The following is a 25413-nucleotide window of genomic DNA, read 5'->3' as shown; positions in this document are numbered from 1 at the left end:
CTAGTGAAGTCGCTAACTAGTCTTGCAGTTGCCCAGCAGGCTAAGTAGGTTGAAACATTGCCTGAGCATTGAGAGCGATCACGCGTCACACGAAGCTACTCGAAAAAGGCTCTCGGTGTCTCTTTTGCGTTGCATTGAATGAGCGAGTTGAGTAGCGCGTGTAGTTAAATATTTGTAGTGCATGTGCAAAATGAGGTGGGTGTGTGTGAGTAGCGTGGTCAGCTGATTTGACCGGCTCACACGTGTTCTCCTTCAATTCAAGGTTACTCAGGTCATAGAACTAACTAAACAGAAGATTTTCGCTTACAGTTCAGTGTAGTGGTTTTTCATTGTAGGTGACTACACTTTGGGTTTTAAATTAAAAAAAGGATACTAAAGAACAAATACGTTCATGAGGTTGCCAAGGAATAAGTTTTGAAAAACTGCATATACAGAAGTGCAACTATGCATTTATGATCTCATATTTTCTTCCATTGAACTTAACACGTTTACTTTTCAGCGACTTAATAATACAAGCAATGTAGCTAATTATGGTTTGGTGCTTAAGACTAACTTTAGTTTTTTCAATTTATAGCAGAGCAGTCTAGTGTTAAAGTTTCAGTTTTTAAGATTTATTGTGCATAAATTATTTGTTGGTGTAGTACAAGTACAAGACATAGGATGACACAAGATGTGAAAATTCCTTCAAATAGTGATGATGATACAGGTGAGGTTTCAAGAGCTGTTTTGTTCAACTTTTTATTACAATCTCTACCGAAGCACTACCATTTTTATCAAAAGTAGTGTATTTTCAGTCTAACTTAAATTGATTTTATGTTTTATGATCAGAATGCAAAATATAGAAATACTGTAATAGTCAACAACATGCACTGAATATAGGCCAAAACGTTAACATCAAACTGAACAAGTCTAAAAGTCATGTTATACAAAAGTTGGTATGACTGTCAGCATTACCTTTAATTAAGTTTTGATAGTTATAATTATAAAAATGCTTGGTCACATCAAGGTAATATAACTTTAGATGTCATGCTTAGTCTTGTTAGAGTGTTAAAAATGCTGTTGTTAATACAGTACCTACCTACTTACAGTATAATGAGACCACTTCTCAAGCGTACGAAATATAGCTAAAACTGAGCAGAGTTCTGAAGTGCCACCCAGGGAATATATAGTTTTTACCTGAGATAACCTGACACTTCGTGTTTTCATAAAAAAAAACTGCAAAGTTTTTTTTATCACATGTTTGTCTTTAAAATAATCAATTAGAGTTCTTTATAAATCATGATTTTGGGTTTAACTATAGTTGAATTTTTGGTAACTGCCAATAGTCTCATGTTTTCAATGATAGTGATATGCATTTTAGTTAAACAAATTTTGTGTTGGATAAAACCTTGGACTAAAGTTGCCACTGACAAAACTCTTTGTTGCTCATTTCTATTACTATATAGCCTCCTGTTTTTGTTAATGTCCCCCTGTCCAAAAGTTACTAGTGTGTAACTGTGCAAGTATGCAGCTGCATACATCAGCCTGTGAAACAAATATATACTCTTTGCACTAAGTTTTAGCAGGCTCATCCGAGAACATGAAGTTTAGCTCACTGGATGATGAGAGGTGTCTGTATCAAATTGTGAAATGCTGATTTGCCTCTCTTGTCAGTCAAATAGTGTTAGTTGTCTTACTCGAAGTTGCCAGGTGGCCTACAATTCGAAAAAAAATAATAAATTGACTTAACTTCATAAGCTGTGACCGGTGGCTACCAAATTATTCACACCTTCATTTGTGCCAATGTTTAATTTTCTGTGACATGAGTGAAGTGCTTTACCATAAATGAAACATTTTTTACTATATGTCACAATTTTAGACTGATGCTGTTCGAAATCTTTGAAGATTACTTGGCAACCCTAGTCTAGTTGTGCTTGATAAATTTAATCAAACGCTTGCAGTTTTAATGAGGTTGTTGGAGCTTTGATTTGTCATTTTAGTTTCATTTCATATTTAGTAGAGCATTAAATTATATTTATTGATTCATGTAACATTGCTGGGTCCAAAAAAGAGACCAGCTACTTTTGCTTTCAAAAACTACTTTTTACTGTATTGTCATATTGCTTTGCATAAAGCTTTGTTTTAAGGAAACTAAACCTTTTGCTCTGCAAATATTGTAGTATGGCATCTGATTTGCATTAATTTAAAAAAGCAATGACCTGAGTGTTGACAAGGCAATGCAAATCTTTGCCAAAGTGAAAACATCAATCGGACATACACCAAAATAGCAATCCTGAAATGTTGTACTCCATGAATTTCTTGTCAGCTTTGTTTATAGCAAACATTTCCATATTGGGAGACCCACCCAGGGCCACCCTGCGCCCTTGTATAGAAAAAACATGCCAATTGTTAGAACCTCTTCAGCCATTTTTGGTTGTGCTGTATCTAGTATCAAGGTTTACTCACAGTGTTTGGAATACAAGAATGCGAGAAAGAACTTTCAGCCTAGCCATGCCTTAACTTGACAACATTACAGAAATCTTTCTTGCCATAACAGTAAAAGACATACCTTGATTGACAACACAAGGAACAATTAATCTTTTGTCTTAGTGCAGAAGGATGAATTTAATTGCAAACCTTAAAGCATATTTGCTACTTTATTGAAGTAGATCTAAGTCTAGCTCAATGATTGGCCTAATTGTCAAAGATATATTCACAATATTTTTTTCCCTCAAGAACAAGTTGCTGCGCCCTGTCAAGAATACGAAGTACATGCGAACCGTTTCAAACATTTGATGGAACCCATTTAACTGTCAAGCCTAGGGTAGCGACTGCATAGAGTCGCTGACCCCATGTTCAATATCAGGATAAACGAATTTGTATTGACTACAAATTTTGTCATTACTTGAGAATGACTGCTCATATCCATTATCCAAGTAGCATTAGATACGGTACTGGTATAATTCGTGGCCTCGGTGCCAAAATATACCATTTTGTTGTATAACTGTGGTCTGTGAGCTTGCTTACCATAATCACTGATTAGTGAGATCAGGGGTGTTTGTCATGAAGTGGAAACTCAATTTGTAACCGAAAATCATACTTAAACAACGCGGGCATCACATCACGAAGGAAAATGAAAATGTACATTCTTGAGTCCACACCACCACTGAGATTGCATGCCAAATTTAGTATCTTAACACTGCAGTTGTTTAGAAAGTTTTTCTTTGTGTCTTGCAACAACCGTTACTCATGGTGAATAATTTTTCCTGCTAAGTTTTTACTAAGTTTCCAGTCACCCAAGTTTTGTCAAGCAACAAGTGATAGTTAAAAAACTATTACAGAAATTTCTTTTTTTTTGAATGTTTCACTCTGTTTTTGGAATCAATGAAAAGAATTTGTGTCTGGAACGATGAAGTTTGAGCAAACAATCGTTTTGGACGACCTTCATTAAGAAGGCAATGCAAGCTTAGCTAATAATTGATTATTATCGTACCTTAGTTATCTTGAATTGTTGGCTTGATTTCTCCACCAATTAAAGTTCAAGCTCTTGGTCAAAGTCAACACATGCCCAGCGTTATTGGTCTACTTCTTATTGGTTAGACCTACTGTTCTCTTTTGAGTTAATATTGAAGTTACGCATTGCGCTAATGTAGGAACAACCATAAACTTGGAACAATCTTATATGCACGACTCCAGAACATTAACCGTTGTGGTTACTTTTGTATCATGTTGTCGGTTGAATTGTTAAATAATTTGAAAATGGTTTTATACGTTTGTAGTGCATGAAAGATGGTAATCATGAAGTTTTATCCAAAACGTTTAACTGATTAACTACAACTCTTTGTTTCTGTATCTCTTTGGGCGTCAAGAGTCTATTCTTTACCAACCCAGATGTTTCCCGGATTATTACTGGCCCAAAGTTTATAAATTTCTACTTATTTTCAGAAACCTCAGACCAATCTTCAAGTGCATTGGGAGACGGTGCAACTGTTGCTGACAGCATAGCTCCTCTAAACGTGCTCTCTGAACCATCTGTGCAAAACTGCAAGAACTTAAACGGTGACATTAACAAACAAGATTCCGATGATTCTGCAATTCACAGTGATGATGACCGTGCCGAAGAAGCTAGTGCGGATGTAGCACCACGACTTACAAACGGAACAAATAAACAAGTTTCTGTTAAAAAAGAAGATGCGGAAAAGTTGACTTCGAAAAACGAAAAAGACCCAGAATTGATAGTGATCCAAGAAAACCTATTTACAGTAAAAGTAAATGCCCCTGGAGCAGAGACCTTTGACGTGCAGGTGATACATCTGGAATTCTAGCATTGTTTGAAAAATATTAACATACCACCTAACTTGTAGTGATTAAGTTTTGTGGGATTGTTTGGTGTGCCTGCTTGTTCGCAACACTATCAAATGAGCGGATAATTTCTGATGTTGTTGACATTGTTAAATTATCTTGTGATGTACGCAGTAGATATCTATTTTTGTTGGTGTAGCGGAGTAGATACTATTAACACAAAATGCCCTAAAATGTTAGGTTTAGTTTTGTTATTGTGAGAAAGTGGCTGACTGTACGATACTGATTGACTCAAACCATCACTTAACTAACAATCTGAGTCTTCTCAAATTGCCCGCATTCTAATTCTTTTTGTTGTACGTTTCATTGACCGTTGTTATCGGCTTGAAATAAGACACCGGTGAAGAAGACCCAATCGCTTTGTTCTGTTGTCTCAATGTGACACTAAACCCCCCTTTATCCAGCCACAGTTTCATGGAAAGTCAACTGAAGCCAGACATCATTTGGCAGATCAGTATTTTACTTTTTCAAATTCTGTTACTATTTTACAGAGAATACCGTCTTTACATTGCGTATTATTTTCAAATTTTTTTTGTTTATTTTTCATTTCATAGCATTGCTAAAACAATGGCACTTGCTTTCCCTTGTAGCCTACTAGACTTTTTGCGATTTTTGTAAATTTTAATATAAAGAAATTACTTCGTATGCAATACATATGCTAGATTGTTGGGTGTTATGTAATATTACATTCTTGCATTGCAGGTGTCTCCCCAAGAAATGGTTCAGGAGTTACATCAGCTTCTGATGGATCGTGAAGACACGTGTCACAGGACCTGCTTTTCCCTCCAGTTCAATGGAACCACTTTGGACAATTTCTCCGAGTTGAAAAACGTCGAAGGAATAAAAGAAGGCTCGGAAATAAAAGTAGTGGAAGGTAGGAAGGACCGGTGCAGCAGAAATGAAACGAATAAAGCTACTGAGTTAATCTATTTATAAAAAAATTGTTTACCTTCTCCAATGGTGATTTGATATGCTACAAACTGCCATGTGAGTTCATCGTGTTACGTTAATTATGCTTTTGAATTTCGTTTTTGAGAAAACAAAACTTCATTTTGTAGTCTGCTTTATTTTGTGCACAAAAATAAACTCTGATTCTGAAGCGACAGCAAAAATGACTTTGAACGTTTGTGGCGCAGTACTACGTGTTCGTCAGGAGAACACAACTAACTGTATCTGGGGAAAAAGAAAACGATTGACCGTAATTGTAAAATTTATATATGAGAGATGTATGGTGTGTGAAAAATAATATAAAAATAACATTGGCTAGGTTACACTACTGCTTTTTGTATGTGATGAGACAATTCCTTGATGAATATCTGCAGATTTTGCTTGGCTGAGTCACTTTTAGGACTGTAAGTGTTATTGACTTCCATTGTACTTTATATGGACGCGCTGTTGAAATGAGTCTTGTTGTCTAAAATGTTGATTGTTGCTTTGTCGCCACCACAGAGCTGTACAGCGTTCGTGAGGCTCGCCTGCACATTCGCCACGTCCGTGAATTGCTTCACTCCATCGACCATATCGATGCTTACAATGGGGCCGACTGCAGCAGCTTGTCTTACGTCAACGTTGTCACAGAGGAAGATCTATCTGCAGGTGGGTGGTTTCAAACCTCTATTTGAGCGTTGCCCATCAAAGCTACCTTTTCGAGTTTAAGGATATTTACAGGTTTGCATTGTCTTTAAAAATTAGGGCTTTTGTTTGTTTGTTTGTTTATTGGCCGCTGCGAAAAAATATGTACAATAAATCAAAACACAATGTACAGTATCATAAAACTGTTGAAAAGTTTACAATAAAAAAAAAAACGAGTAAAAAAATGATGGTAGCATCACAGCAGCGGGAGGCTGCGAAGTGACCGTTCAAGGTCTTCAAGTCAAGCAGCCACCCTTAACTCATCAATGATAATTATAATTGAAAAATTGAGACAAAGAGATAATAGTACATAAATAACGGTGAAGCTGTCCAAGAAGATAAGAAATCAAAAAGCTGATTAGTAGGTTAATTTAGCATTTGTTTAATATGAGTCAATAATTTTCTTTTTGTACATTCTTTTAAAAGTTGTGAATGAGGATTTGCGAATTTCATCTGATATATTGTTCCAAATTTTTGCGCCAGAGTATTTTATTGAGCGTTGTAGTTTTGTTGTTGTGTATCGATAATAATAGTAATCTAGGTTGGTCGAGTTTCGAGTAGAAAAGTTGTGAATTTGGTTACATTTTTTAAAGTAGTTTTGAAAAGTGTCGGGTAATAAATTAAAACTAAACTGATACATAAACTTAGCAATTTCAAAGTTGTACAGATCTTTTAACTTTAGGATATTTAGTTGTTTGTAAAAGGGTGTGACATGGTCAGCCCATTTGCCTTTCACAACAGCTTTGACTGCCTTATTTTGCAAAACACCAAGCTTTCCAATATGAGTTTTGTATGACGACCCCCAAATTGTCAGTCCGTATATGAGGTAAGGATGCACAAGAGAATAGTAAAGCTGAAGCATAGCTTTGGTAGGTAAACAATGTTTTAATTTAGAGAGTATGCCAATAGATTTGGAGAGTTTGGAAGATATAGCATCAATATGAGCATCAATATGTTTCTCTTGCTAATTTCAGGCAAACATTATTATGATGTTAGAAACTTCAGATTAAAAGTGATTTCGAATGATTCTATTTGAATAAGGCACTGATGATGCTCTATAGTTGTTGAGCGAAATGCATATTCCACAAATAGGGCTCTGCTGATTCTCCATGCATTTTTAATAAAAAATATCAAACTCTGAACTGGTACTTGATGGAGAATCGCTGGCCTGCTGCTGCTTCATACTCAGGAGATCCCATATCCTTAATGGAACTGAATAAATGATTTCGAATGCTTAGAGCCAAGTAACAGCGGCCACAACACACCCGACTCTCCCACCAGCAACGATGGGACAAAAGCGTTGACCAATGGCGAGACAAAGCGAAAGAAGCAGCCGCGAAATGTGGAACAGTTAATCACTTCAGTCGACTGCACCCCTCCAGACTTCGTCATGCCTGGTTACAAGGACAGGTTGCTATCACCGATGCATCCGGTACCAAAAGAAGCAAAGGTATTTGAAGGCTTTTTGGGATCTGTAACTCATTTTTTGCACTTGTGTATTTTTAATAGAACTTTATGCTGGTTATATCTTAGTCAACAAACGCCCCCAGACAGCAAATCCGTCATTTTTACATTGATTCAACGTCTGCAGGTGTGAAATCAATGTGAAAATTACTGATTTTTCTCCCATAAAACACGAGTAAGTTTTGTATCGCTTCAACTTCTTGCTTTGTTACGGAACAATTTCTGCTTCCAGTGCAGCTTGTTCTTCTGGTTTCCGGCCACGTTAATCACCAAATATGGAATGGAACGCTCCCCTTCTAGGTTGCTCTAGCAATCAACCCAAGACCCATGCCACCCCAGTCTGCAAACTAATTCAGAGATTAGCTAGATTGGTAGTTGACGTTTATTATGCGGATTTTTTGTGGTTACATTTTTTTAACATTAGCGAAAAGCAATTCAACAACTTGTTCGAAAGTTTTTTTTGCATTTTTGCCGATATGCATTAATTCAAAGACGAATGAAATTGATGGAGTAGAATATTTCAATTCGGACTGAAAGAGCCGCAGATGCAAGGCAGTATTGACTGCAAGCTCAATAGGCGGAATGAAAATTGTTTTTGCTTGGTTCATTAAGTCTTAAACGTGAACACGTCTGTTTTCAATGTAGCATGTAGTAAGTTACGTTAAATAAACGAGAAAAAATTACCAGTTCTTTTTTGACATCGTTGTTTTCAATTGAATGATAATCTTTTGTGATTGACCGAACCGTAATAATCTGTTCCTCTGAGCGAAATCAATAATTGCCAAGTTAGTCCTATTTCTCTGGGGATGGCACTGTTTTTGGAACTCAACAAATTTTAATGTCTTCTGTCGCAAGCTAGTTTAATCTAATTGTAGCTAAAGTTTAACAACGCCTTTTCAATAGCAACGTAGAAGTCCTTGACTTGTCCTGGGACTCCTGGCGAATGGACCGATAAAATAACGCGGCCTACCTGTCTGTATTAAGTTCAACGAACATGAAGTTTCTTTTTACATTGTTTTAACGTTGCCAGACTAATGACAATGTTGAAAACCACTGTTGCAACAACAATTGTGGGTTGTATGGTTATTAACGAGCTATTTTGAAAAGTTTCTTAGGTTTTTTTTGTGTGAAACTTCTTTGCAAAGGTCGAAATGTCCGCATGCGCCAGTGAACCTGGATAAAAACTTACTTCATTAATTTTTAAGGAAATTATTCATTAAGGAAAATTTTAATTTTTATTATACTATAGCCAAAAGCCATATTAAAGCTACTCAAGAGTAAAAAAGTTTACCAAAACCCTGATTCATCATTCTTTTCATGCACCCCCTTAGCTGCCTTTGAGTGGCCCAGATAAATGTATTGTTGACCGTCTACGTGATTTACGTTCGAACGAGAAAGATTTTTCTAGATTTAGGACAGATGGTGGAAGGCAAGGTCAAGGTGGCTCTGTCCAGTGCTGCTTTGCCATGCCAAGCATCCCGTTTGCTTTGTGGCATATTCAAAAAAAGCATGGTCCGCAGTACATTTATCTGGGCCACTCGCAGGCAGCTGTGCCACCCTGCCTTTCATCATCTGTCCTAAATCTGGAAATATCTTTCTCGTTCGAACGTAAATCATTGTTGATTGTAATAAACATGACTGAACTTTCTCGATCAAGTGCTCCACAGTTTCTTAACTATTCTTATAGTTATCCAATATATTTCCAGTTAGTCACATGCTTGAAAGTCCTCACCATGAGCATGTGGAATCCTCCTCCTGGCAATCGTAAGCTCCATGGAGATCTCTTGTATCTTTACACAGTCACCATGGAACAAAAGCACTTCCACATCACAGCGAGTGCCAGAGGGTTCTATGTCAATCAGTGAGTGTCGCCCAAACTGTTCCAGCCAACAAATTAATTTTTTTTACGTCAGCAGACGTTGAATCAATATGGAAAAGGATTGATTTGTTGGCTAGGTTGGTATTTTGTCTCCTCATTCATTTATAATCAACGTCTTCATCCACCGGTTATCTGAAATAAGTTACATTCTTTCGACGTAATCTTTCTATCACTTAACCGCAGGAACACAGAGTAGCGTTCGCTTCATTTTTTTTTACATAGAAATCATTCTACAACCGGATAGTCCTTCTTTTGTGTCTGTTCATCTACAGTCTACACTATACCTTCGTGGCGATACGCAGTGTATAATACCCACTGCACTGAGACGGGCATAAGGCCGAAACGATGTGCCAGTGTCTGCAGTTTGTTTACATTATGTGAATTGTTTCACAATCAAACTTTGTCTATGACTAATAGACTATGTGCTCGCGCTCTAAGTAAGCCTTTATTTTAACATTTCACGCCATGTAACAGAAAATTTGTTTTATCTTCCTTCTCTAGGAGTGACATGGAAACCTTTAATCCTAAACCAGCTCCTGGAGCGCAGATCTTTCATTCGCTGATTGACTTACTTAACCAACTATCCCCAACATTCAAGAAGGGTTTTTCATCTTTAAATAAACGACGCTTTGCCAAACATCCATTTGAACGAATCGGAACTCCCTTCCAGGTGTGTTTTCCCATTATAATTTACAAAATTGATCCAGTGAATAATAAAATATACCATTTACAGAAGAAGGTTTCCATTTAATTTTGACTTCTAGGTATACAGCTGGACTGCCCCCGCCGTGGATCATTCTGTGGATCACGTGAGAGCGGAAGATCTCTTCAGCTCCAGACTCCTCGTGGAGGAGCACATCCCTGGCCAAGTGAGTGGCTGCGCAGAGTATACGCTTTTTCAAATTTTCCTTTATTTTTTGATCACTTAATCGTTAATTTATCGCAAGCATTGTATATGTTATGATTGAAAAGCGGTTTTTCGCGAATGTGTTTTCAACATTGTTTCAACGTTCTGCGATGTTATGCTGATGTTTGCCTGTCAACAGCAAACCCGAGACTGGAATGAGGAAATCTCTGCAACCAGAGAACTCCCAAGGTCCACACTGTCAGAGAGGTTGCTACGGGAACGGGCAATGTTCAAGGCAAGCAACATCATCTTTTAAACAAAACTTTGTATTTTTACATTGCCTTCGAACACAGCACAGCCGTTTAACAATAAACGTATTTTTACGTTAGGTTTCGGTACGTAACAATTTTTACTTAAACTTGTAATAGCGATTTTGCCCTCACAACAACAAAATGTAATTCATAACTGAACTTTGTTATTGCTAAATAGATGTAAAATGACTATTGACCTTTCTGAATCTATAACGTTTGTCTCTTAACACAACTGATTCGCCATAATTTGTAAATTCTGAAGCAGGTTGTTTTATAATAGTTGCTGATGATCTTTTATCCGAGGTGCTAGCTTTTTCACGTTTCTACTACGTCAGTACGTTCGATATCGGCGCAAATCTATCAACGGCTTAAACAAATTACATAACGCGCGGAAGTCTGAATGTTTCCCCAAAGGCCTTCTATGGTTCACAATGCGGCCAATAGTTTCCCTTGCTGGCGCTGTATGTCACCAACGCTGTGGCATGTCTGGTGAATTAATTATCCAAGTCAGTCCGGAGACGATGAATCAATGTAGGAAAGGACTTACTTTGTTGACTGGGACTCCTTCGATTGTTAAAAATTCTTTTTTAAGCGAAACCGATCGAAGTTGTTCAACGTTGTTTCACGTTATTTTACTTTCTTGGCTGTTTGTGTATCCTAGTTGAGCTTTCAAACATCCCAACATATGTTTCTTCTGGAAAAATTTGCTGGTCTAAATACTACAGCAGATAAGGGATAGCAACTTTTGTGAAATGCGTCCAAAATGTTCTGAACTGATAAAATTGCTTTATCTGCTTTCTTAGTTTGATTTATACAAAATCGCTTTTACGTTCATTACAAGTGCTACTTTGCATAGGCCTATATAAAAAACAAAAAAACGCTTGCAAGCATTCATATCGCTATTCTGCTCTTCCTAGTAAGAAATACCATTTGAACCATGTGAAAAAAACATGTAAAAGTATAGATTTTGCGAGGAGCTGTGTTGATATCCATTTTCTTTTGAGTAAACGCTTCTTCATCATCTACAAGATTTCCAACGATACACTGCTTGCATCGCACAGGTCCACAGCGACTTTGTAGCGGCGGCCAGTAGGGGAGCTATGATGGTGGTGGATGGAAACGTGATGGCCATCAACCCTGGAGACCCACAAAATATGAGAATGTATATTTGGAACAATATCTTTTTCAGGTAAAAGCTGAAATGTTTTATTAAATCTACATGTGCTGAACACATGCCCAGAGATCTGTTGTTTATTTCAAGTTACTAGGGCAGGAAGAAGCACAAAATGAAAATTAACAAAATGTTAAACCAAACCGTTCATTCTAGCATTTTCATTTTCAGTCTTGGTTTTGACGTTCGGGATCACTACAAGGACTTGGGGGGCAACTACGCCGCTTTTTACGCCCCCTCGGCCGATATAAGTGGCGTGAAAGCGTACAACGCGTTGGACATACCCGACCTCCATACTCTGGGCACTGTCGTAGTCGACTATCGAGGGTACAGGGTCACTGCACAGTCCATCATCCCAGGTAAGTTGATTAATGTTTTACATGTTGATTGTATATCGTCAGAGATGAGTCAAGATACATGGCGCATTTTCATGTGAATTATCTCAAAGCTAGATATCAACTGATAATGTAACGGGCTTGCTGGACATATATTTTGTAGATATCAAAACCACACAGTCATATCACTTTCTACTTGATTGATGTTTTTTTTTGTCATCCCAATATGTATGGCCGGCCGTGTTACAGCTATGAGTATGTGAAGCTTTGAATATAAATGCTTCAATGTAATAACTTCAATGTGTGTGTACATTTTGTTATTTGCAGTTCAGTTTCATTACATGTTTTGTCTATCTTTTGTTTATTTCACGTCAATACATTGCAAAGCTTGTTATCTTGCAATGACGTTTTAATCATCGTGGTCTTTTGTCACCCTTGTTTGTGTCATCAACCCTGCCTGCTGACTTTCACATCAGAACTAGACCACTTTTGCAAATTACGGTTCTTTTACGTTGATCCAACGTCTGGTTATGTGTGTACACGTTGCCAAGCTGCTTGAAGATAACACAACTGTTCATGAGCCATTATCACATCCGTCAACGCATTGTGACAAGACACAACAGTGGCTGTCACTTAACGCGCTGTCATTCTCAGGCTTTTCAAGCTACCACAATAAGTCGCTTTTACGTTGATTCGACGTTTACAGTGACTGATTTTTGCCTTTATGTTTAAGGGGCGATATATTTTCCCTTGCGGCTAACTCTTCACTGAATGTTGTGATAAATTGTTATCACAACCTTGTTGCATTAATTCTAACACGTTTGGGCGAACCCAACAGCCGATACGATGATAAATGTTGTCTTTGATCCTGAAAACTTTGGCAGTTTCAACTAAAACCAGATGACCATGAGAATTGGTTGGCCAATGTGACACTTCATAAACGACATTTATTTGTTGATGAACAAGTTCTACTCAACGTCCAGCATGCGTAGTTCTTATTTTTGTTGAATAGATTCAGCTTACATTGCGATGGTGGTTAGCCTTTGGTAGTTTATTTCTTGCTGACGTGAACTCAGTCAATTGCTTTTGGAAATCAGTTTCCCATGTTATTATATCTTCATGTATTTTGAAAAACTTTTTTTTATCCTGTTAAGTTTTTATCAACACTGATCGCGAATTGTTTGTCACTAAATTTTTCTGACTTCTCGGCCAGAAAAAGTCGTTATTTTCACCCCTTGACGTACGTCTGAAGACATTGAAACGGTGTAAAATGTGCTTCCTTTGCTGGTTGGTGTCTGTGACCAGAAGTCAGCAGATAAGTTGAACGAGTTCTATTTGGGAGTGCTACACCACGTGGTTAAAACTGGTTAGCGATCTATTTTTTTTACACTCTGAGTAATTCATCTTGCCAACTGCAAATACTCGAGCTGTGTCACGCGTGGAAACTGGTTGGTTGTTTGCATTGATTCAACGTCCCACGACGTTTGATGATGCTTGCATCTGTTAGACTAACTTACCGGTGCGACACGTCTTGTATTTGCTGTTGCCAAGATTGATAAGTTTGTTTGAACCCTGAAGTGAGAAAACAGTCAAAAATCAGTCCTGTTTAGTTTAATTCAATGTTTGCAGACGTCTTAAAAAAGACTGATTGGCTAAAAAAGTTTCGTGTTTTATGGCAAACGTGTTAGCTTTTCGCTGCCGGGTTTTAGCCTTTGTCTCGGAGACTGTTTTTTTTTTTGCTGAGACTTTTCGGTCATTTGTCCGAAATAACTTGAAAAAATTCGGTCATTTTATATTTATTTCGGTCATTTTTTCTGATGAAAATATTTCCTTTCAAGTAGCTGATACAAACCAAAATCTGCACTTCTTGATTAGCTACAACATTAAGTTTCGCTGAGAAACGTTGTCGTGTTTTATCTGAGAAAAGTTAGAATAGACAAACGTTTCTTCAACGTTCATCAGCGAAACTCAACCTTGCAGCACCCGGCCGCAGACATCTTTTATTGCACACTTTTTTCGGACATTTTGACCGAATTGACTATTTTTTTCAGACATTTGACCGAAAAAAAAAACAGTCGGAGACCAAATGCCCGCAAGAACCTTCCGTCAGGTTTAAAATCAAACTACTTATTTCTTTTAAGCAATGAACGCTGTTTTAATGCGAGCAAATTTAGATGAAAGCCGACAAGAGATTAAAAAGATCAATTTGACTCGTATTATGATTTGAAACACCGATGTTTAAACAGCGAAACTAGTTTTTATCCTCATGCACCACTCTTGGACTAATTTTATCCTTCGCTATGTTATTGTCTAGGCATCTTGGAGAGAGAGCAAGAACAAAGTGTGGTCTATGGGTCTATTGACTTCGGTAAAACCGCTCAGAGCCACGATAAATATACGGAACTTCTCTCGAAGACCATGAAGCAACTGCATATTCGACCTCACTCAATTCAAAGCGAGGATGGGAAGTCAGTGGAGTTGTCTTCATCACTGGAATGCAAAGGAATAATAGGTAGTGATGCTGCTTAGGCTGTTACATTTCTTAATTACTATCGCGTTTGCTCGTGTGCCGAAGCTAATTGCTGTAAACTGAATTCTCCATATTGTGCATGTGCTCGATGTGATGTTTCAGTGTTTTCCTCAGTTGTCAATTGTAACGTTTTCTCAATAAAGGAAATCGATAGAGATACAACGATAGATCATTAAAACTATTCACGTCTGGAAAACCTTTTAACTTTCAGGAAACGACCAACGCCATTACATCTTGGATTTACTCAAGACATATCCAGCGGATGTCAATTTCCTTCCCATTGAGGGGGAGACCTTACCACCAGAGTGCACACAAATGGGCTTCCCCAGGCTCCACCGACACAGACTAGTACTCCTACGCCCTGAACTTGTCGAAGCCTTTGTCGACCACTTGTAAGTTTGCAAAGTTGTTGAACACTTTGGAGTCTTTGCTGGAAACAACCTTCTGTAGGTTTTAAGTATTTTGTAACCACATTGTTAGTGGTACAAGAAGTACTGCACAGTACCAGCTACATTATAGGTTTGCAATTAGTGCAAAAAGCGAAAAGATTGTGCCCGGTTTAAACTGATCATTGTCGCTTGTTCAGAAATACAAAATACCGTGCACATATTATAACTTCTTACACAATGTACATCTGCATGACTGTTTACTTTGCGACCGCAGATACGTCATCTTCATGCGGCAGTGCGCTACACAGATCGTCGCCTTGAGGAACAGCGCAGCGGCTGAAAAAAAAGAAGCTCTTCAATCTGAGCAGGAGAAAGGTATCTTGATTACTAGCCATGCTTGATTTTACTCGTGACACGAAGAGGTTTACTCTCCCTATCTGTTGTAATAGAAATGATCTTGACAATAAAACCGAGGTTTTAATCATTTTTAAAATACAAACAATTAACTTGTACAACGCCGAAGCACGTGCCCAAATATAGGTTTTTATTAAGTTTTTGTTTAAGATTGAAGACGATTTATACAGGAAGGTCGAAACTTTGCAGGGGGGTGACTCTAATCTAGATTCTTTATCTTAGAGATGATCATCTTTCTCTATAGAAAATGAAACTTACTATTTGCATTTGAAGATAGATTCCATCGTGAGTAACCTGCCTCTGAATTGTAGTGTACACTGCATCCATTTGTATTCACTTATGTTTTGTTGGTTTAATTACAATGGTCTGCCAACACGACAAGTGGGTAGAAGTGAGGCGTATGCGATATAAGCGCCTGTTAAGTTCAAATGACTAACTTACATAATGTGGTCTCAGATGTGTTACAACTTTCTATTTTGCAGGTCAAACATCTGAAGTCAAATCGACAGATATGAACAAAAGTGAGATTTTTTTTCTTTATACCAGCATAGTTACACTCATTTAACATTACTTGTTGATTTTTTCTAGTGTTGTTGGTTTTGGTTTTAGACGTACAGTGAAGTCATCATCAACCAATTCTGATAACACAGGTCATGAATTAATCCACATGTTGAGGGTGTGGCCTGTCTGTCTGCCAAGAGTTAAGATCTTCCTCTCCACATCTCGCGAAGTAGCGCTTTTACAAAAAAACTAAGCCTTCTTCAGCAAGTTTATTCTGTTTCCAGTGTCGCTATGGCAGCAAGAGGCTGTAAGGAACGCTTCCAGGATGGTGGGATCTTATTCCGACACGGAATTCGATATCCGCTTTAATCCGGACATTTTTTCTCCTGGCGTGAGGCACGTTGGAACGACGGAAGAAATCGAAAAGCAAAAGCAACTAATCAAGAACGCAGCAAAGTTTCTTGTTACTCACCAGATACCCACCTTTGTAAGTTTTGAAGCAATTTTGTCTTGAAATTATTTTAATCAGCTTTCGTTGTCACTATTCAGCTTGCAATAGTTGATCGACTTACATCACTTCAACGCTTGACGACAGGTGATGTAACATGGTTATTGGTTAGCCTTCGTTTGCTGGGAAGTTATCTTAAAGACAATTTACCTTTCTCTAATACTGGGCTCAAAGCAATCATGTATATTAAACTGGATGAAGTTTTCTTTATGTTGTGCTGCTGGGAAATAAACGGCCCTTAGCATCATTCATATTTTCTTTTATTAATGCGTTGATTTTACATCCACAATGGTCAATCTTACATCGATCTATTGCCAAGTGAGTTTTGCGCTACCTGGGGAGAATGTATTCATAAGATGTGAATTGCTTATAAGTTATTTATGGTGTTATGTAAGAGCCGAGAAAAGAGCGATCACGTTGCCATTGTGATCAAACTTGTTCAGCAAAGTTCAATTGTCAAATGCGTGTGGCTGGCGATGTACATCAGCCACTCACTTTAAACAGCTACCGTGTGAGGTCCATATGTGCTGTACATTAGTGCACAAGCGCCATATTAGTATCCCGGATGCTCTAGTTGTTATCAGTTATCACTAACACTTGAAATCTTTCCTGATTCAAAAGACGTTCACTAGGCGCATGAACTGTTTTTGCAGATTAGAACTTGCATCGATTGAACAAACATATTAACTTTTGTTTTTAATGCATTGCACTGATAACCGAATATGGAATGGTGAATCTAATCCTTTATCCAAAGTGAGACACCACCACAAGGCAGATTGTGCGGTGGTACCCAGACAGGAAATCAACCGTTTTTTACATCAACGTCTGCAGACGTTTAACCAATGTAAAGAACGGATGATTTCCTGCCTGGGTACCACCGGAAAATCTGCCTTGTGTGTGACAGTATTCCTTCCCTTCCAGATAAAAGATTGTCTCGAGCATTCCGTGATGCCCGGCGATGGAGCATCGCTCACTGATGCTTTGCACGAACGAGGCATCGGGGTTCGATACCTTGGCAAGATAATTAACCTTGTCATGGACGCCACTGCCTTGCAGCATGTCTATGTGAGTATGAGTTTACATTCCCTTTAAAGTTCTATGACAACTGTGGTTGACCTTTGTTTTTAATTTTTTTTTGGAAATAGTTTCTGATGATATTTTTTGACATTTGTGTTTTTCTTTAAAGGATTTAGTGCCATTGTTTAAAGCTAGATCGTTTGTTGTAGCATTATGTTATGTAAGGAAGTATTAAGTAATTTTAAAGTATTTGTTAGTCCAAACACAGCAAAGTGCTTTCACTCTCAATTTGATGAGAAATTTTTTAAAATACAGGCTACAGCTCACACACGGCAAGAAGTAATAATACTGCAAACGGTTTTATAGTCCTTATTTATTTAGCCGTTTGTCGTTTATTCAACGTCTTTTCATGTAAAAACACAGGGCGAATTGCCACAAGTTCATCGATTCCTACCTTCGTTTGGCAGTTCAATCGTATCATAGACAAAACTTCCACTCGCTGCCACCTATATCTTTTTTTTTTGATTCAACATGCGCAAATGTTAAATCAATGTAAAAAAACACCTGATTTGTTCGTTTATTCAAATTAAGCTTTGAAATGTCACGCGAAATGTCCACATTTAAATGCTAACGTTCCCGTCAAACCACTCAGGCACGTCGCACTATTATCGTCTATTTTGACTTGTCTATTGTGACTGTTACATAACAGAGTGACGTGATAGTGCGTGACGTAGTTATTATGTAACAGAGCTTATGTAAGGGAAGCAGACAGGCTGTCATTCAGGTGGCTAAGGTTCCTCATTTTAAAAGATTTAATATTTTATAACAATAAAATTAAATCTACCCTTGCTACTAGGTAGGTGGCGGCTGTGTGCACCTCATGCACCACGACCTTAAGTCATTCAAAAACTGTATTTTCTTTTTCTTTGATTCAACGTCTATAAACAATGGGTCAATGTAGATAGTGACTGATTAACTTTGGGAAGTAGAAAGTGTATTCGTTTCCATATGTTCCTTAAGCCTTAAGGATTCTTTAAAAGACATACGTAGTAGTTTGACCATGACCGACGAACCGAGTTAACCTCTACACTCGTCAGAACAAATCGTCAATCGTCACCTTCTTGACTCCGAGTAGTGTTATTTATTGCGGCGTAGAAAATTTATTAACATCATATCTGACAAAAATTGATGTTTTTACATTGATACAATGTCAGAAAAACCACCTTTGGTGGATGGAACGTTGGCTTTCTTCACCTGGCTTACGAATACGATCAATAGTTTTAATGATCACGCTCGCGTAATGTAGTTGACCTCAACAATGACCGTACAAGAGGTTGAGTGGGAATGACTTGTTGCCAGTTGAAGGAAATGAACTCATAATGGAGATTAAAATGATTTTCTTGTTCTACAACTCACATATTATTTTTGAAATAAAGCATTTAGGTTTACACAATTACTTTAATTACATTAACAAACTACCGTAGTCGTTAGTCAAGTGGAAACGTCTTACCAGGCTCGCAATGCATCGTTATTGGAGAAGTGTGTATTATTTTGTTTCGTTGTCGTAAGTTCTTTTTTTCCTGGCAGAGGATCGGTGTAATGGAAATTGTTCTCCGCTCCGTCAAGCATCTGGTCCGTCCCTACCTCCAGCAAGTCGATCAATCCAGTATCTCTTCAGCCGTCGCACATTTCCTCAACTGCTTCCTCGGCAGCTTCCCTCAACCCGTTCCTACCTTGCCTGAAGAAGAATTGATTAGGTGGGTCATATACGTTGTCAAAACGTGATTGTTGTTCTAATTTACGGTCTTCTAACGTTGTATCAACGTACACAGTATGTTTTTTGGTTTAAGTAAAGGCTTGTTGGAAATGCTTAGGTTGTTATTTTAACAAATCTTGACATCGTATCAACGAAGAGAGGAAATCTTGTTTAGAGGCTGAATTGCTTTTATAATCTGTAATAGTCTTTGTATTGATTTATAAAATGAAGAAATGCAACTAAAAGCTTAATTCAAAGCAGCTTACCGTGTTCCTTATTCTGGGTGGTTTTTTGGGATTATCTTCTAAGCAGAAGTACTAATTAAGAAATTTTTTTTGTATACAATATTTTTCCAAGAGCTGAAACGATTGCTGAATATTCAGGTGGTTGAATATACATAGATTTTATGTTACTTGGCAGTTTTAAATAAACTTTTTGCACAAACTTTCGGAAAAAACGTTTAATTTTCATGTGCACTAAAAATACGATTTACATGAAAATCACACTTGAGAACCGAGCTCCCATAAAACTTCACTTTCTCGGCAGCCGAACGTAGCATAGCGATAAACTGGTGTAGAAACTAAACTTTTACGAATTCTTCAGCAACAAACGGAAGAAGAAAGCGAGAAGAAATCGCCCGCACACCGGAGGCGCTTCGACGAGCGCGCCGTGGCACGCTCTCACGCCCGAGACGCTGTGGACTCAGATCCAGACGGAGGCGCTCGAGTATTACGACTTCACACTGGACATGGTGAGCATGGATGACCTGGTTGACAAGCTGTCCATCCAGAAAATCTCCTTCCTTCGTCGTTTCTGCGTCGTCATGGGAATCCAGGTGGGTCGTGTTGATATTTTACCGTTCTGACTATTTAGTGTTTTGACGTTCTGACGATAATTATTGGCAAAGTTGACGCGGCTAATGATTTGAAAACCTCGCGAGTACACTGTTCACTGTGTATGTCGTCATTTTGACGACTGTCTGTGGTTTTCTCACTGGTTCCTTTCCAATCTTAGATGTTTGGTTGGGGAATAGAACGTTAAGTTTTCAAACTTTTTCAAAGCAAATTGTTCTGAAAATTTTTGAAAAAAATCTGAATTCTATGTCAGTTTCCCACTCACTTCAAGCTGTCAGTCAAAACATTGTCTATCTGGTTAACTATGGTTTAATTGTGAGGACCAACCTCACCCGTACACAACGAAACCCTCATTCATCTTTTTTTATCTTTGAATACTGTTCTTGCCACTTAAACTAAGCTAACTGCTTTCGTAGCTTTCAACAACAAAAAAATTATTTGCAAATATTTCAAACGAACTAACGTCTTCATTATTCCAGCTTCTAGTCAAGGAATATGCTTTCGACAGCCGGCATAGGGCGACCTTCGCCGACGAAGACATCCTCAATCTGCATCCCGTAGTTAAGCACACATCACCCAGAGCCAGTGATGCGTACCAGTTTTACACGAGCGGCCAAACCAAAGTCCAGCAGGGTGGGTTGATCAACTTACTGTACTTGCGCTCTCTTGCATAACTGCGTCACATTTTTGTGGCATAAATTTGTGTTTGTGTGTAACATTGTAAATGTTCTGTGGCAGTAACAAAAGAAGAGTTTGATGCAAGTAAACTGCTGGCAGTGCAATCGGTGAACATCTTATACGTAGCGACTTTCGATATTATAAGAAACGACAGAAAAGTCTTCTCCCTTTTATTATTTTAACCACCCTTTCAGGTTTTCTTAAAGAAGGCTTCGAGCTGTTCAGTGAAGCGTTGAATTTGTTTAACAATGTCTATGGCGCCATCCACTGGGAGATATCAGCATGCTACCGGCACATCGCGCGGCTCAACTACATGATGGGGGACCATGGAGATGCTATTAGCAACCAGCAGAGAGCGGTGATTGTCAATGAACGTGTCTTAGGTAAAACCACGTTTTTTTTAAATAAGCAAAACCTTGGTTGGTTTTGAATCTTTATCCTCGGACTGATAAAGCCTCCGATAGGCTATTCCTGATAGTTTCGCATACTTGTAGACTGATGAGGCTTTTGACGCAGGGCCGGTTACCGAGATTGGAAGAGTGAAGTTTTCCGATTGTTGTTGAAGTGTTGTCAGGGAATCATTCCATCTACTAGGTATCGTTGAATAGAGAGCAGTCCTGAAATGCGTTGCTCAAGAGCACACCCCAAACCAGCGCTGCGTGGTTTTGTGTCGGACGCTTTACCGCTGAGCTAACATTGATCAACGTGTACTGTACAATGTACATACGTTGAAAGAAAAAAAGTTGCTTGCTGGAGTATACTTCAAACTTCATTTTGCTTAAGTCAGGGCCGAATAAATACACGACCTTGCTCATAAAACCATCTACTGTTTCAGGCATCGATCATTTCACAACCATCACCGATTACGTCAGCTTGGCTTTGTACTGTTTTGCCCAGTACAAGATCTCTGCTGCCCTCAAGCTGCTCTACCGAGCCCGCTACCTTTTCCTCGGGACCCATGGCTACGACCATCCCGAAGTTGCCCTTTTGGACGTAAGAAAAATGCTGCCTGATTGCGCACTCGGCGTACGGCTCTCTCCATTTTGTTCAAAGAAGCCTGGTCTTCATCCCGAAGCATCAGGGTCGAGAGGAAGACCAGGCTTCTTTGAACAAAATGGAGAGAAAGCCATATGCCGTGTGCGTATGGCATACTTCGATAAACGCTGCATATTGCATTTTAAGTAAACGATTAATCATTTGTTTATTGACACCATCGATCTATACAAAGTGTACCATATGTACAAAGACATACCTGCAGATGTTAGGTCTTCGAAAGTGCCCTGTGGCAAAAACTATATCTAACTTCAAGCTGCTTTCACGAGAGCTCTGATTCTTTGATTTTTGTTTAACGCGGTGTTGGTTGTTTAAAACTTTAGACTCTCGGTTATGTGGTCTACATTTTATGTGATTTTTACTTTGACTGGGAGTGTATTTTCACGCGCAGAGCAATATTGGCTTGGTGCTTCACGGAGTTCAAGAGTACGACCTGTCTTTGAAGTTTCTGGACGAGGCCTTGAAAATCAATTTAAAATATCACGGAGAAAAAAGTCTCAAAGCAGCCATAAGGTGAACCACGAAATGTTTTCAATGATTCTTTGGTTTCAGCTTTTCAACACGATTTTGTAGCCTGCCTGGATTGTCATTTAGACAGTAACGCGCAGATCTCAACGTTTGGTTAAAAAAAAACATTACTCAGATAATGATTATGTTAAATCCGTTTAACTGCCCCGGGCTCTTTAAAGAGCCCAAGTACCTATAAACAAATACACACTGTTTGCAATCACCATAACTCTGGTCTTTGTTTGCATGGGTATTACTTTTTTTTTTTAAAAAGGAAGACTTGTAATTTCAAGAAGCTGAAAAAAATTACTAGGATTGTATTTGAATTTTTGCTGCAATTTTCAATCATTTGCAGAGAAATTTTAATTTTTTTGCAATGTGATTTTTAGTCGATAATAAACTTTGAGTAATGATAAATAATTGAATACTTTAGCTGCACACAAAACCATTATTTCCAAATTTGGGTTTTATAGTTTAGCAAAAATCAAATTAATTCAGCTTTTCTTATTAGTTTAGTGCAGGGGTCACCAAACTCTTTTTTCTGAGGGCCGGATTGCTGCAAGATTAACAGCTGCGGGCCGGATGCAAATTGCGAAAAGATATACAACTATTTAGAATCTCCATCGACTTGAATTGAGCACAATAAATAACAAAGTCAGCGGTGGAATAGCAAAGTTGTGATGAAAGCGAAAGGCTGCTGGAAAATTTGTCCCCTGCTGTGATACACTACAGGGCATCCTGATCTTGAAAAAACATCACATCTTTCCAAATTTGGCCTAGGCTGCCCCCATTTGTGGTGGCCTAATGATAAACAGCAACGTCAGTCCTTTACAAAAAGTTTCGTAACTTTTTTTCCTTAGTTGTAGTGCAGCTGTTATTTCCGCAGCACGTGGTGGGCCGGTTCCGGCCCGTGGTTTGGTGACCCCTGGTTTAGTGTCACGGGTTTCACTATTTTTGTATTTGAAGTTTCTATGTGCAAGACAAATAATTCCGGATCAAGCCAATTTACGGGTTTCCAACGATATTTTTATCAATATTTAGTCATCACTTGGTGGCGCGAGCGTACTCCTGCAAGGGCGAGTTCCGGCAAGCATTGCAGCACGAGAAAGAAACGTACAAGCTGTACAGGGCGCAACTTGGCGATGAACATGACAAGACAAAGGAAAGTGGAGAATGTTTACGTCACCTCACCCAGCAGGCTGTCACTCTGCAGAGAACTGTAAGTTTTTGACCGGTTGAAAGCATTTGTTTAATCATTACCACCCTGAAGCCAGTTTGCTTCGTAGAAAAATACTTGAGTTATTTTTTTTAATTGCTAAAGGTTTCGTTTTTGGTCAACCATGGCCACCTAAAGATACGGCCTGATTTGTCACATTTTGCAGAAATTTCCAAGTTTTTCTAACTTTGGGCTAACGTTTAAATAATTTTTTCTAAAAATTAGATTTTTACGCTTTCTTTATTTTTTTCCCCAGATGACACAATAGGTTTTAACATCTTCACATGTTGAAAAACAAAGAAAATTTGATTTTGTAGATTTTAGTCAGACTGTTAATTTTCAATAACAGTCTGATTTTGCGTTTTTCAACTTACTTTTTCTCATTTGCTACTGCTTCCCCAAGGCAACAAAAAAGTTTTTTGTCATTAGGAAACCGCAAAAAGTAAAAACATCTCAAAAAATGTCAGTCAAGCACTAGCAGTAGCTGTAATCAAAATCTGCAAAATGTGACAAATCAGGCCGCATCTGCAGATGGCCATGGGTCAACTTAGGTCGGTTTTCGTTTTTACTAACTACACCGAGCAGTAGCTTTCATTTGAACGAAATTTCGTTGCAGATGAACGAAATATACAAGAACGGCTCCACAGCCACCATCCCTCCCTTACAGGTGAGTCCGAAAATATTTTGCTTTGTTCGTTGATTAACTCCAATGTTTCTAAATGAATTATAGAAATGTTACTTTATGTTCCTATGAATTACGTTTTTAAAGCATTTTCAAATATCTTGATGATGAGTGACAATCGTTTTTTCTGTCACGATACCAGATCACCCCACCAAGCCTACACAGCGTCCTGGACCTTCTGAATGTGATCAATGGAATTATATTTATACCTTTAAGGTGAGCTGACTTATTATTCTGGGGTAGAGAAGGTTTTATCATAAAAGGTTTCTATGTCCATGACGACGTCTAGAAACCACTCAACGCATTTCCAACAATCGGTTTGTGAACGAAGGATAAGAAGCGAGAAAGTGCTTCAGCTATTTTACAAAACATAACACGAAACATCTGGCTTTCTCACATACCGCAGTAAATTACAAGAATATTGGGAAGTTCTTTATTGAGAAAAAAAAAATTTTTTTTTGCAGCCATCAATTGATCCTGCTACTAGCCGTATAATAAGCCACCATGAATAAAATAAAATGCACAAACCTGATGTGATTCTTTCTGGTTATTTTTGTTTCTTTTAACCTCAGCCCAAAAGATTTGGAGGCGATACGTCACGAAGTGCAACGTCAGCAAAACGACAACGAAAAACTCGTTGCCTTGGCAACCAAGACGACAAGTGACGCGTTAACGACAAATTGTACATCACCGACGGCAGTCGACCAGCTATCCGAAGTTGAAGCCGCTTTGGACTGAAAAGCATGTTTTTGTGTTTGTCTTTTTCCGGTCGAAAAGTTGCATTTTTACGTACAATCAACGTGTGTCGACGTAAAAATGCCGTGGTTTCTCTGTAAACCAGCGGCCACTTTTGTATGTGATGTCTTCTTTTATGCAACATTTTTGTTTGACTGAAAAAATTGCTGAAAAGCTATTGAGCTAAAATCAATCATTTTTGCATCGATTCAATGACCAGATGCAAAAGTGATGGGTTTTCTCATTGTGAAGCAATTGGGTTGGGCTTAATTTCAAAACGGCTAATGCTTTAGTAGTTCGTGTGTATTTGCTGAATAAAATAAACGAGCAATGTTTCCCTCCATCGCATATTACTTGGTGCGACAGTTCAATGGTTTCCTCAAGATTTTTCGTTTCCTTGTTCGTGTTTCAGACATCGATTAGCTCTTAAAACTAACGCCACTAAGCGTATATGTAACGTAAAACTGAGTGCAAATAGCTGAACACCATTCGCTCTTCCCCGTGAAAACTCCGTGTCAGTAATTCAGTTTCGTCTTGTGCTAAATGGTGCCGGCTTTGTGATTTGTTATTAAACATTTTTTTTACCAGAACCA

The 25413-nt window shown here is 38.3% G+C and overlaps 1 protein-coding gene across 1 annotated transcript; it reads left to right on the top strand.

The window, feature by feature from the left end:
• Nucleotides 1-572: 572 nt before the first annotated feature.
• Nucleotides 573-25413, top strand: LOC145779903 (clustered mitochondria protein homolog). The gene is made up of 27 exons (XM_082591576.1): nt 573-706; nt 3925-4283; nt 5044-5215; nt 5791-5937; nt 7212-7423; nt 9144-9298; nt 9818-9986; nt 10081-10185; nt 10363-10458; nt 11536-11663; nt 11817-12004; nt 14295-14492; nt 14722-14902; nt 15174-15274; nt 15796-15834; nt 16099-16301; nt 17244-17387; nt 18927-19096; nt 19699-19930; nt 20429-20582; nt 20822-21010; nt 21463-21620; nt 22072-22193; nt 23229-23406; nt 24020-24070; nt 24228-24301; nt 24658-25413. Exons 1-27 carry the CDS (start codon nt 661-663, stop codon nt 24821-24823), a joined length of 4137 nt encoding a protein of 1378 aa, XP_082447702.1. The 5' UTR covers nt 573-660; the 3' UTR covers nt 24824-25413.

Source organism: Aplidium turbinatum, chromosome 11, assembly GCF_918807975.1.
Source record: "Aplidium turbinatum chromosome 11, kaAplTurb1.1, whole genome shotgun sequence".
NCBI lineage: Eukaryota > Metazoa > Chordata > Ascidiacea > Aplousobranchia > Polyclinidae > Aplidium > Aplidium turbinatum.
This window is presented reverse-complemented; position numbering and strand designations above follow the sequence as displayed.